General features: G+C 47.8%; 1 protein-coding gene across 2 annotated transcripts in view; it reads right to left on the bottom strand.

Moving 5' to 3' along the window:
* Window positions 1–13,994, bottom strand: part of NPLOC4 (NPL4 homolog, ubiquitin recognition factor) — a 453,775-nt gene that overhangs the window by 328,366 nt on the left and 111,415 nt on the right. For both annotated transcript variants that reach the window (XM_085617373.1, XM_085617374.1), the window contains exon 4: window positions 2,900–3,094. In XM_085617373.1, the coding sequence (XP_085473499.1) occupies window positions 2,900–3,094 (195 nt within the window). The remainder of the gene's footprint in view (window positions 1–2,899; window positions 3,095–13,994) is intronic.

Genomic DNA, 13,994 nt, shown 5'->3' with positions numbered 1-13,994 from the left:
ATAGGCAACAACCTCCCCCCGAGCCATATGCATGTGATAAAGCAGAGGGCCATTATTCTGGAAGTAGCAGGGACACCCCTTCAACAGGCTTGCCAACAAAGAGGTCTCATTAACAGCCCACAATTAACATCATTGTTCCTCTTCATCTTGGCCAGTCATGTCCTTGCACCGGCGCCGCTTCATCTGCTTGGCGTGCTCCATCGTCGCCTTAGGGGTAGTGAAGATTTTCAAGTTCCCCTCCGGCACCACTCGCAGACGCGCAGGATACAACATTGCCTATGGAACACCCTCAGACTGCAGGAATTATTTTACCGCACCAAAAACCCGGCGCGCGGACTGGACCACGACAGTGAAGTCCAGGAAGAAGGACAGTGTGTTCCCCTGGTGACATATGGTGCCCTTGTCTCTGGCCAGTCTCAAAATGACATTGCGGTCCCGGTAATTCAGTAGTCGAGCAACTATAGGGCGAGGTGGAGCACCAGGAACCGGTCGCGCCGCTAAGGAACGATGGGCGCGCTCAATTATGAACATGGAGGACAAGTTCTTAGGGACGAAAATTTCCTTGATCCGGTTTTCAATAAAAGTCTCCATCCTGCCAGTGTTCGTGGATTCAGGAAGGCATGTGATCCGATGTTATTTCTACGGGACCGGGCCTCCAAATCCTCCTTCTTGGCTTGTATGAGCGCCAGTATCTTTTCCATATTGAGCGTCTTGCTGGCAACCTCACTGAGGCCATCCTCCGCGGTAGAGACCCTCTGTTCCACCTCCCCCACGTGTGTGTTCTGTTTTCCCAATTGCGCAGCCATATGGTCCAGCCTATGATTACTATGATTAATGGTGGACATGGTACCCTCTATGGACTGGAGGCTTCTCTGCATCGCCAGCAAGGTGGTTTCTAACTTGGTCGGGGCTTCTCCCTGCACCTCAGCCTCAGTGTCCGAAGCTACTTTTTGCTGGGTTCGGCCAGATTTTCGCACCTCAAACGTGAGGCAAGGTTGCTATTTATCCGGCTCCCCCATAATGAACGCTGGTAAATGCAGGGAGGAGGCAGGAGATATACGGCAGTGGGGCACACCCCGCAATAGCACAAGGGAAACTTTTCAGGCACTGCCCCACGAAGACACCTGTGACGTAAGTACCAAGCAGCAGGTAAGAGAAGACTGTCTAGCAGTGCAGTGGGCGAGTAGCAATGGGTATTCCCTGCCACCTGTCAGGCCCACGCTTCCCCCCCTTACCCCAGCACGCAATATGCAAGCCTCCAAATTCCTCTGTCAAATGCGCTAATAAACAGCGGCCTCACAACAGCAAACAGGTGCGGTGCAGCAAAGTCCAGGTAGCAGTCTTCGAGTTCCCCGGGGCTAAAATGCTGTCAGTGCCACCTCATGTCTCCCCACGAGGCCTCAATCCGCCACACACCATGCTCACAGGACACAGCACGCAGGATGCGGGCCCATGTTCAGGCCGCCACCGCAGCCAAAGGCCCAAGCCAGGCTGCGCACCACTCACCACCTCCTGCCGCAGTTGCCGGTCTCTTCCCGCAGCGATGGCTCACACACTCCGAGGTCCGGCGGCAGCGAGGCCCAGCCAAGCCTCGACCAGGCCAAAGGGGTAGAGTCTGAACCGTTAAGTGCAGCGAGTCGAGCAGTAGCTGCAGCCGCGTCCCCGTGACCAGGTCCCCTCACGCAGCCGTTGGCTCAGTTAAGGCCACGCCACATTCGCACGCACCCGCCGAAGGTGCAGAGGGCGCTCCGCAGCCGTGAATATGGTGCTCCGGGGGCCAGGTGGAAGCGAAGCCTCGCACCACTCCAAGTAGCCCCTCAGAGTGAAGTCTGCACTTATGTGTGCAGCGATGAAGACTGTGGCCGACCCACAAGACGGGATCCCGGATCATCTCGTGGGGCAGTAAAGTGCAACTCTCTAGTTGCGTCCCAGGCATCGCAACTTCCCCGCTGGAAAGAGGGCCGCTCCCAATATCCAGAGCGTGCACCCACAGGCCGCTGCACTCCTCACCAGGCCCCACGCCCATATCGTGATAGCACGAGTGCGGGCCAGTACACCTCCACCAGCTCCCAGGCAGCGCAGTCGGCCTGCCGCGGCAACGTTGACCAGGCAGGAGTCTATATGAACCCTGAGCTATTGCCATTGACTGCAGCTCCCAGCACCGCAATTGCCAGGGTCTACCAGCTCCGGGCGCCAGCCGCCGCCATGTTGTCTTCGGCCCACGATGTCGGGAACGTCAGCCTCTGGCTCAAAAAAAGCCTCCAGGCAAACCAGAAGGTCCTCGCCAGCAGCGATGGGGTTGCACCTTGCAGGGCAGGCAGTGTTTGGTCAGTGATGTATCGATTTTGGGCGGATTCTTGACTGATAGGGGATCAGCAGGGCAGAGCTACACTAAAGTGCGGCCATCTTGCCAGGCGCCCTCTAGCCCCCCCCCCCCAAAGCCAAGTTCTTAGTGAATGCTGTAGCAACCCAGATCAATCAATCTCTTACCCTACTAAATTTGTATTACACAATACAAATGCCAGTTATCTGGCATTCTTTGATGGTCTTTCAATGGTGTTCAGGTATAGCAGGCCTCATGTGAGGCACAGGAATATCTCTGGGAAATAATGCATAGCTGGTGTGGCTTACAGAGTCTAGTTAGAGGTGCAGAACATTAGGGTTTTTCAGCATCAAGTTAAAATATTTTTTGAGAGGAAGTCTAGGGTGTATGAATCCAAAGTGGAACTAAACTGCTCTAAAATTTTGCAATTCCAAGACACGTGTTAAATAGATTGGTAATAAAACAATTGGGACAAAAATTGGAAGTAAAAAAGGGCAGGAAATTTTAAAGCAATTTTTGTTCAGACACCAAGATAAATCAAAATCTGATTTGCATTGCTGCAGCTTCAATACATACAGTTGTGCGTCTCTGTTCCTGTAAATCTTTCCTTCCTGCTTGATCATAAATTGATCTATGTCATCTTCTACCACTTGGGGAGCACTCAGCGGTCGTGCCAGTGGGACCACCAAAGAGGTCCCTGCAGAGGTATCCATGATCTCGGAGGAGGAGCCAGCAGGGCCAGAAGGGTACAGGAACAGCATGTCGCCATGTCTGCAGAAGATAAAGGAAGAAAGAGATAGTGATTCAGACTCAGGCTCTGAGTTTCTGATTCATACAGAGTCCACAAGAGGAGAGCCCAAACATTTATACATGAATTAATTCAAATTCTAAACTCCTTGATAAATTTAACTAACACAAAAACAGAAAAAGCACGAACATGATACTACTTGGGAGAAATGTAATTTGCTGAACACCTGGCAGAGCTGGCTCTTACAGTTAGCTATATAAATGTCATAACATGTACTTATTGCAGTTAAAGGAAATACAGCTACATCGTAAAAATACAAATTACATCCCCATGTGGTATAATAATACAAACCAATGGTTTGTGCCCCTCCAGCTCACAAACAGTGGAAAGTAGAGAAGGATGAATTAGAGGTAAAAGTGTATAAGCATAGGTCAGGGCACGGTGGTACATGAAGAATAGGTTACTTACCTTCAGTGACACTTTTTCTTGTAAATGCTTCATCTTCAGGAAAAGTCCTTAACTTAGGAATATATAAGGCACCAGAAAAGATATGGAAAACGTTATCAAGCAACAGCTCTCTAGCATCGCCAGGTGGTCTAAGTTGACTCCAGCCTCGGCTTCAACGGCCCCAGGACTTGACAACATCGGCTACAAATGGAGCCGCTTGGAGCGTCGGAATCAGTTCCATCACATGATTCCATACCAATCAAAGCCCCCAGAGTAACAACTAGGCAAGGACTAAAATGTCAGCAGGAAAAACCATCAGGACAAGGCATTTTCTACTATATGGAACCGTTTCAGAATTAGCAAAACCTCAGAAGAGGAGGACAGGGAGGGGTGAGAAATCTGGAGGAAGATAATTATACACACACCAGTAAAAGCGTTACCAAGGGTAAATTTTCTTCGGATGGATACTTCTTCCTGCAGATTTCTCTTCTTCTGAACGAGTCCCAATGCAGTACTCAACTTGGAAAGGGATGGTTACTGTGGAAAGCCAATCAACCCAGAAATTCACACAGTCCCGACCAAGCAAAGTAGCCATCCCTTCTAGACGAAGTAGCCAAGCAGTAGTGCTTTGCAAACATGTGAACCAAAAACCAGGTTGCAGCCCAGAAAATTTCAGTCACTGGAATACTCCTAGACAAAGCCGTGGAAACGAATATGGCCCTAGTGAAACTGATCTGAATACCTTTAGGAAGACCCTTCTTTGTCAAAGTGTAGCTAATCTTTATGCAAAGAGTGACAGAAAATTAAATGGTGTTCTCACCATTCGTAGCACCAGCAAAACAAACAAAAAAACGGTCATTCACCTTGCCCTGCCTTGTCCAGTTAACACAGAACAAGACGGCTTTTCAGCCAGTTAGAATGTCAAATTCACAAGGGTCTGAAGCTTGTTGAACTTGCAGAAAAAGGAAATGGCCACCAGAAAGGTGGTTGAGTTTTCAAGGGCAAAAGATGCATTAAATTAATGTGAAAAGATTCAAACCACAAAATCCAAGAAGAACGTAAGAACTAAATTCAAGCCCTGCTGTTGAACAATCAAAGTTGGGGGAGTAAACTTGCTACAATCCCACCAGAAATCTGGCCACTAAATGCGTTCTGAAGAGAGCAGGCTGATCAAAGAGACACGGAAACAATGATACGCAGCAAAGCAGCCCTTAAAAGTCAAAACCTCCAGATCCTGCTAGACAACAGAGAGCAAAGTGCAGAACTTTGGAGTGACAAGCCCCAAATGTATCCACACCTTCCTCACTACAACCGGCACAAATGTATCCTAAGGCAGGCATAGAATGATTTGTTAGAAGGCTCCTTAGCAAGCTAAGTAACAGCCACTTAAGATCGCCAATCAAAAGAAGCCACTTAATAACTGCTAAACCTCCATGCATAGAGTCGGAGTGTCTGAGGGCTGGGATGGAAAACCAGACCAGCAGATCTGCTCTGTCGCGAAGGGAAAGAGGAGGCCAAACACTAAGCTCCAACATATCAGCATAACAGTCCAAGGCAACGATGATCATCTCAGACCCATCTCTGCAGACCTTCTGAAGGACCCATGACAGAAGTGAGATATAAGGGAATATTATAAAGGACAAAGTAGAAACTGCAAAGCACAGAACAAGGGACAATTCCTACTGAAGAAAAAAAGGTTGATGCATGGACAACCTGCTCAACAATGCCAGGTACATTGCCTCTGTAAAGAGTGTGCTCCAGGAATCACTGCCACAAGAGTAGATCCTCCAAAAAGAGAGCCCTGTACCGAACTACACCTTGTTTGTTTAAAAGGTGGATGGCCATAATGATGTATAACATAACGTTCAACTCCTGACCTACAACATAAAAAAGGCCTGCAAGGAAGACAGATGGCTCGCAATTCCAGTACGTTCATCTAAAAGAGCTGTCCTGCACAAACAGACATCTCTCCCAGATGACCATCACATCTCATGGAAAAAGTATCCGTCAACATGGTTGTCTTAATCAACAGAGGCAAAAAGGCTGATCCACATAGGATGGAGGGGGGAGGTGACTGCAGAAATACAGTCTTAGTAACGTAACTACTGAATCCCGAGGCACCATTAAAGAGACCTCATGCTGCACCTTCACTGAACATGGAGAGCTAGCAGGATATACTTAGTAACTTCAAAACAGACAGCGTAGCTCGAGTATGAAACATTAAGACCATCGCAATGTCCGGGATCCTCTGAGGTGAGGAAACTCACAGCTGATGAAGAACCAAAGTGTATGCCAAGAAATCAGGGGCCAACTGGGGAGATTTTGCCTTCACCAACCAGTTGCCCAAGTATGGAATTACATTGCCACCACTATTAACACCTTGGTGAAGACCCACAATGCAGATATGAAGCCAAAATGCATCACTGCAGTTTGATAATTCTCAGCTCTCACTATAAAGTAGACAAAGTGTCTCTGAACAGGCAGGACTCTGATGTGACAGTAGGCGTTCTGCAGTTGCAGCAACACAATCTGATGCTGCTGGTAGAAGACCAAAATGACCCTGTTCAGGGATAAGATCTTTAACATTTTCTAGTCTGAAAAAAAGTTGAGGATTCTCAAATCCCGAAAGGGCCAGATGCCGTCATCTTTCGTGGGGACCTAGACTAGCTGCACTGCCAGTACACATATGGCACTTTTGATTGTTTGCTCTGGAGTCAAGTTGCCCTTAATTGATGCACGCAATAAATGGAGTACAACATAATTAGCTCCCTCCTTCTAAGGAAACAGAATGAATTAAGAAGCAGCGTCTACATCGCTGGAAAAGTGGATGTAATACTGTACAAAGAGCAAGAACATACTCCTTCAAAACTTTAACTGAAGGTAAAAACATACAAACAAGAGAAGCTCACCACAAAACAACAAATTCTCAGCTGATGGAAGGTGTTTCAGTGGGGAAACTAGTAAAGGAACAACGCATGAGAATCTGTAATATGAGCAGTTAAGCAGCTTCCATACCATAGGGTAGAAGTTTTAGAGAGAACCAAGAAGGTTGCATATTAGGCTTCAGACTTCCTACATGCTGCAATTGCATAGGTTCTTAAGTGCTTGGTGCGACCTGCTGCAAGTGGTTAAGCAGAACTCGTCTAAACATAATTTGCGTATGCTCTCTTGCATAGTAGAAATATTGATAAGAAAGCCTTGTATGAAATGAAACTGCAATTCAAAAAAGTATTGACCTAATGTGGGACTTATGGTTGTGCCCCCCCCCCATGTTAACATTTAGTGGGATATCATTTCCTCAATACTAACCATCTAAAGAGGCAAAAGGTTAATCTAAAATTATTTTAAAATGCTTCGCTAAATTTAAATACAGTGATCATTTTAGGAGTCTAACTGGATATTTGCCCCTTCATACTGAAAAGTGCTTTATTTACTTCACCAATTGCCAATTTCCTGACTTCGCCTAATCTGCTCCGTATTTTCTATCACATTTACTGTTCTATAATGCTTCTATTACTTACCGGTAATTGCATTACTCGGAGTCCTCTTCCATCGCTTCTATTCATTACACCCATGAGGCATTCCTGCCTCACCAGACACCCATACCACAGGATTCTTAATCGCGGTTAAAAAAAAAAAAACACTCCCGCCCTCTATACTCCTGTAATATCACGTAATCCGACACTACACCAATGAAGGTTAGCCAGGACCACCAGGGAGAGAGGGACGGATGTAATGAATTGAAGCGAGGGAAGAGGACTTAGAGTAATGCAATTACCTGTAAGTAATTGAGACATTACTTCATCATCCCTCCCTCACTTCCCTTTATTACACCCATGAGATGAACAAAGCCAAACAGGACAACAATATTGGTAATGCACAAAAACATGTTTATTGGGGGGGCTTGGCCAGCAGCCACCAAAGATGGCCGCGCTCTAAGTAGGTTCTGGTAACCACGCGCCAAATCCCCGATTAGCCAGTACACTAATCCATCTGCCAAGGTGTAAAACACGAATGGAAGGTCCCAACACTCGAGGGAACGTCTGGTAGGCGTTGGAGCTACCCACGGAAAGTCAGCCCGACGAGACGGACCGCGGCCATCGCGGCAGCGCGGACGGATTCCGTGAGAGGAGGCTGGAGACTCAATGAGTAACCTAGCAGCCGAAAGGGAGAACAAATGCGGCTAACAGAAAGCCTCACTGCCGCGGACCCCGCTTGGCCTCAGGGAGCATGAAGATCCTAACCCCGGCAACTGATCTGAGCCGGGTGAAGTGGATGCGACGAAGCGTGTCTGTCCGGCATGGAAGTGGTGACGGAGCCACCGATAAGCAGCGGAGGGGGAAGGCGCAGCGGAGGGGGCAGGCACACCAGCGGGGAGGGAGGCAGCCATCAAGGCACACGCGATGGCCTGGCAATTTCAGGTACTAAGCGCTTACAGAGAGGAGGCAGTGGGGGCTGGGCAGGGGCGCCGAATTCGGGGCTGACCTGAATTGACGTGCTACGCAGACAGTGCGATCTGAGGCCCGGGCTGGGCCGTGGCTTCCATTGCAACGAGGATGGGAGAACAAGAGTTGGGGAGAGTGCGGGGCAGAACAGAGATCTTCACAGCCTGTGAGGCCCCGCCATAATTTAAACGGAGAGCAACACCATTTCCCTCAGGACACCAGGGAAGTGAACACTGCTTGAGGCAATTACACAGTGCATTGGCCGGGCTACAAATCAAGGCTGTAGATCGATGAAAGGAGGAACTAAACACAGAGCAGGTACAGGTTATACACAGTGCTGGGAACACGTATCTTCAGTAACTCTCAAGCCAGTCTTGTAGAGGTACAGAGTGCCAGACGGTGAGATAACACACCCTACAACAAGATGTCGAATCATAAAGGGACAAGAACGGCACACCGGACAAAGCTTGATAAATGTAATCACCTTAAAATGGACAGCTCGACTGATGGGGGTGATGTCCAATGCCAAAAACAGGCAACGGAGGAAGAAGCTCCTACTTTACAGGACATAATGGCAGCAATTCAAGGAATACGAGCTGCACTCGAAAGCAAGATCGACATGGTCACTTCGGAGGTAACCCTAATGCATGCAGACCTACGCAATTTGGGAGAGCGTGTGAAAGCTACTGAGGATTCCGTTACCACGCACCAGTCAACTACCAAAGCACTGGAAGCAAATGTGAAAAAGATCCAAATAACAACGGCGGACCTAGAGACAAAACTGGAAGACTACGAAGGGTGCTCAACCAGAAATAATGTTCTGGAGGTTACACAACAGGCCGAGGGCCAAGCTACAGACTTATTTGTTGAAAATCTTATCAAAAAGCACCTGCAGCCCAGAGCCCTCTCTCATTACTTCTCAGTAGAATGGACCCATCGAGTACCTGGGGGTCCGCCACGGCCTAGTGTGCCCCCACGCCCCGTCCTGGAGAGGATTTTCAATTTTAGGGATAGGGATAGAATACTACTAACTGCCCGTTCGGCCCATCCCTTAAAGTACGACAACTCTACTAAAACCTTTTTCCCAGACTTTACAGAGAAGGTCCAGAAGAAGAGATGCTCCTTTCTGGAAGTCAAACCGGTGTTCCGTGACAAAGACATAAAATATGCAATGTTGTTTACGGCCAGACTTCGAGCAGCGGCAGGCGGAAAGGCATGGTTCTTTGAGTTCCCTGAGAAAGCCTGAGAGTGGCTGGAGGGGTGGAGAACACCTGGAAACAAACGATCCAACCTCCATCGGCAGAAAAACGGGAAGGAGTGGCAAAATCGAGGACAGCGACATAGCGTGGTTCGGAAACTGAAGACGAGAGAACCAATATCGGCTAGTCTTTGTGAGATTCATGGCGACATTGGGAGAAGTAAGATATACTATGGGGCCAGCTACTAGTCACCCTGGGAGTATAAAATTCATCAGACTCACTACGGTGGGAACTTACAGTAGGACAGTAGCTTTGATTGACTGATCTCACAACCCTTGATTCTTGCTTTCATGACATTTGCTAGAACCGAACACGAACCTGATGAGCCGAAAGCAAACTGTAATACAGTGGCACAATATACTACATGCTTAGGGGATTATTCGGTGAGGGGTGGGTGACCAGCTGGGACGCACTCCCCAACGTTGAGATATGAGGGTTAAGGTACACAGGAACTCTGCAAGGTTTGGGGGGGTGGGCAGTTCTAAGTCCATTGTGTAGGGAGGGGTGAGAAGGTTTCGCCGGTTGGTTTTATAGAGTTTATAGGCACATAAATTGGATAATAGAAAGAGCAGTGCACAGTGGATGTCTTGGGCAAAAGACAGTTGTAGAACAAGATGTCTTTCAAAATGTTTTATGGCTATCTGCCGGGTTGCCCCGTCCAACTGCCCATTCCCCAGGTTGTATTTTCCAAGCTCAAGAAATGCATGGCAACATGAGAAGGGAAGACCTCTCCTGTAATTTTAAGATCCTTTCATGGAACGTAAATGGGCTGGGGACAAAATCAAAACAGGGGTGGTACTGCAATAACTGAAACAGCAAGCCCCTGTATTCCCTTGTTACAAGAAACCCACATACAAGGGACCTCCTACTACGCACTTAATAGGTGGGGCTATAAATTAGTAGCCCATGCAGGCTAAACCGGAGGATCGAGAGGGGTTGGGATCCTATTGCGCAAGTTTTTTGCTTTCAAAATACAGTCACACACGATTCCTTGGGGCGATTTGTACCTCTGAAAGGTCACTGGGAGGATAGGCAACTAAATATTATGCTCCTTTATATCCCTCCACAACTGCATACCCCACACTCGCTGACTTAGGTCCACATATGGTAAATCTTTCTGAGGAAGAACTACTCATAGGGGGTGACTGCAATGTGGACCTTTGTGGAGAATGTGATCGCTGGCCGTCCGGACAACAAGAGGCTCAAGGGAAGGCCCTGGAGGAATGTTTTGTCAACCCTTGGCTTAGTTAATGTTTGGCAGGTACGCAATCCCTCAGCCCGCCAGTATACTTTAAACTCTGGGGTTCATGGGAGCTTAGCCCGCATAGACTATATGTTTGGATTAGCGGACCAGCTCTCAATGTTCGGGGAGTTGATCCATCTCCCGAGAAGTATCTCGGACCACTCCCCACTTGGTGCACTCTACGGCTGTACACCTACATCTAAGGGGCAGGGAATATCACTTAATCCCTGGTACTTAAAAACACCATCCAGTAGGGAGAGCTTAACTGAAGCAACAACAAACTATTTTAACGAAAATAACGGGTCAGTAAACTCAGCCCAAACCATATGGGAAGCTTACAAGGCAGTAATCAGGGGGCAGGAGATATCTCTTCAATCGCTGGTTATAAAAAAGAGAGATAGAAATAGAAGAGATTCAGAAATTAGAATCTGAGCCAATACGGTCATATTCACCAGAAAGGAAACACAGATTGCAGATGAAACAGAAAGAATATGAAGACATTGCCGAAGAGGCAGCTAGAGCACAACACCGGGCGACCCTGCATCGAATATATGAAGTGGGAGATAAGGCGGGCAAGCGGTTAGCTTGGCTAGAGAAACAGGAGAGGGCGGCCAGATGGGTATTTGAAATCGCCCCGGACAAGGGAAATTCACTCAGAGACACACAAGAAATAGCTGAGGCTTTTGCAACATATTATAGGGTATAGGCAATTATATACGCAATCAAATTTGACCACCCAGACCAAAGCAGAGAGCTACTGGCCACTTTTAACTTGCACTGCCTTGGGGACACAGATAAGGACAGTCTGGAGTCAGAACTGACCGAAAACGAAGTGGTACAAGCAATTTCGGCATCGAAAACAGGTAAAGCAATGAGCCCAATTGGCCTACCGATAGAATTATACAAAATTAGTATCCAAGAGTGCCACATATCTAGTGCAAATGTATAAAGAAAGTGTCACGCTAGGGGCACTACACGAAAATCAACGGTTGGCTAATATTTTCGTAATACACAAAAGTGGTAAGCCACCTGAAAATTGCGCGTCATATAGACCTGTATCTCTGCTGAACGTGGAAGTCAAGATCCTTGCAAAAATCCGCGTAGCTCCTCTGTTACATAAGTCAGTCCACCCGACCAATCGGGTTTCATGCCGGGTAGAAATACTGCTCTTAACTTACGATGCCTTTTTGGAGCATTGGGAAGGGCAGATAGCATTTATGAAGAGGCAGTGGTAATGTCATTAGACTCCAAAATGAAGTTTGATATGATAGAATGGCCTTTTCTGTTCGTGACCCTGGAAAGATTAGAATTCGGTGAAAACCTCTTAGCGTGGGTCCGGCTTCTATATTCGGAACCACTAGCACAAGTTACGGTAAATGTGGGAAGGTCATCGATCATCAAATTGCAAAGAGGGACAAGGCAGCGATGCCCCATTCACCGTTAATATTCGTCCTAGTGTTGGAACCACTGGCGGTATGGATAAGGGGCGATCCGCTTATTAGGGGATTCAAATAGACAGAGGATTGGGAAGATAGAATCTCCTTATAGGCAGATGATATACTGCTCTATTTATCTAGCCCATACTCTTCGATACACAGGGTGCTGCATATATTTACCCTGTATAAAAAATACTCGGGATACTCTGTAAACTGGGACAAGTCGTTACTATATGTCCTTTGGGGCCCGTTCATCAACCTTCCCAGAGTTTGTACTGCGCGTAGAGTTATTGGCGAATTTCAATACCTGGGAATCTATGTTACCACAGACCAGGCGGTCTTTTATAAACGCACTTTGGCTCTCCCCTTGCGTCGATTACAGGAAGACGTGCAACACTGGAGGACCCTTTCTCTGTTGTTATTGGGAAAAGCCTCCCTATATAAAATGATGGCACTTCCCTGCTTTTGGAGAATCATCAACACGGGCAAACGAGATTGGGACCTGCCCCTTTTCGCCTATAAAAAAAAAAAAAAAAAAAAAAAAAAAAAAAAAAAAAAATCGAGCAGCCTATGGGATCAACTCATCTCCATGTGGCCGAGAACCACAGAAACCATCACCAACCCCACACTACATCAAGTGTGGAACCTCCCTAAAGTCACAGGTCACTACCCCTGTGGCGACTGCAGCATCTGCCACCTCACGACACATACCAAAACCCTCGATCTGGAAACCGGAAAAACATGGCACCAACGTAAGCACACGAACTGTAATTCAACCAATCTAGTGTACTTGATTGAATGCCCATGCCAGCTCCGTTACGTGGGGATGACCACGAGAAAAATACGCACCAGAATCACTGAACACAGAAGTACGATTCGGTGCAAGAAGACGATCAGCAAACTCACAGACCACTTCCTTAGGTTTGGACATACCACCAATGACCTCAGATGGACGGTCATTTAACAGATCCCTGTCCACCCTACAGACAACGAGAAGCAGCTACTGTCCAAAGAACAACGCTGGATCTACAGATTGTCCACCCACACAGAGGGACTGAATGATAATATTCCGTGGAACAGCGTCAGCAGATGAGGCTCCCCCCTGCCCCCTCCCCCTTCTCAATCTAAGGGACGACATCAGATCCCAACTGATGGCCTGTGAACCTTACTGCAGCCGGCAGGGCATCTAAACTCGATGCCTTGCCTGGACCCACTACACTGTGCCAGGGTATACACCCACACGAGACCATAATGACACCACGGTGTACCCTTCATACACATACTCATGAGCCCCCACACAGTGGGTTCATCACCCCCATTTTTTAGCAGGGCCAATATGCAGCAACATCCCAGCATATGAACACACGTTACCTTCTTAGCCCCGCCTAGTTGACGCTTACATTTAAATAGAAAGGGTGCCCCCCCTTTGCAGTGCACAGATGGAGCTCGACTCCCCCTAATGGGTTAGCACTCCCCTAAATAATCCGCACGCACATGTTAGCAACTTAGACATCCAATTGCACCTTGGAAATAATTTAGAGAGAGCGCTACATACACCTGCATGTGAGTCTTTCTTCCATTTCCTCTACTACAGGCACCTCCTCGAGACAACAGGAAGCTGAATACGCCCCATGACTCGTGCCCAGGCCAGAACACCTGACCCACCTAACAAGCAACACCTGGCCCTTCCCACAGGTATTTAAGCGCTCTCTACACTGAAGCTCATTTCTCACGGAGCCTCTGCCCGGACAACAGGTTCATTGAGGGTCCAGCAACTTTGCGCAGTAAGTACCTGAACTTGACCAAGCTAACGGTACAGCCACCTTTCATGCTGCCCCCGGCCGTGTCTGCGTGTGCATCCTTTTTACCGTTACCTTGTTGGGTGCAGATCACCCACCTCCCCCAACAGCCTTTTTCCTTTTCTTCCCCCTATTTAGAGTGCACATGGTCCTGGCCCCCGGCTGAGCTCCATGCTGAGTTGTTCGCTATAATCAGGTGTAAGCAACTCAACTTTACTGTTTTTACCAACACTGGTTACAGTACATAGGCTTAATTTCACACACAATAACGCATATTGTGAGACCGGCCACTCT

The sequence above is a fragment of the Triturus cristatus genome, chromosome 7 (genome assembly GCF_964204655.1).
Source record: "Triturus cristatus chromosome 7, aTriCri1.1, whole genome shotgun sequence".
NCBI classification, from domain to species: domain Eukaryota; kingdom Metazoa; phylum Chordata; class Amphibia; order Caudata; family Salamandridae; genus Triturus; species Triturus cristatus.
The sequence above is the reverse complement of the archived record's forward strand: the minus strand, read 5'-3'. Positions and strand labels throughout refer to the sequence as shown.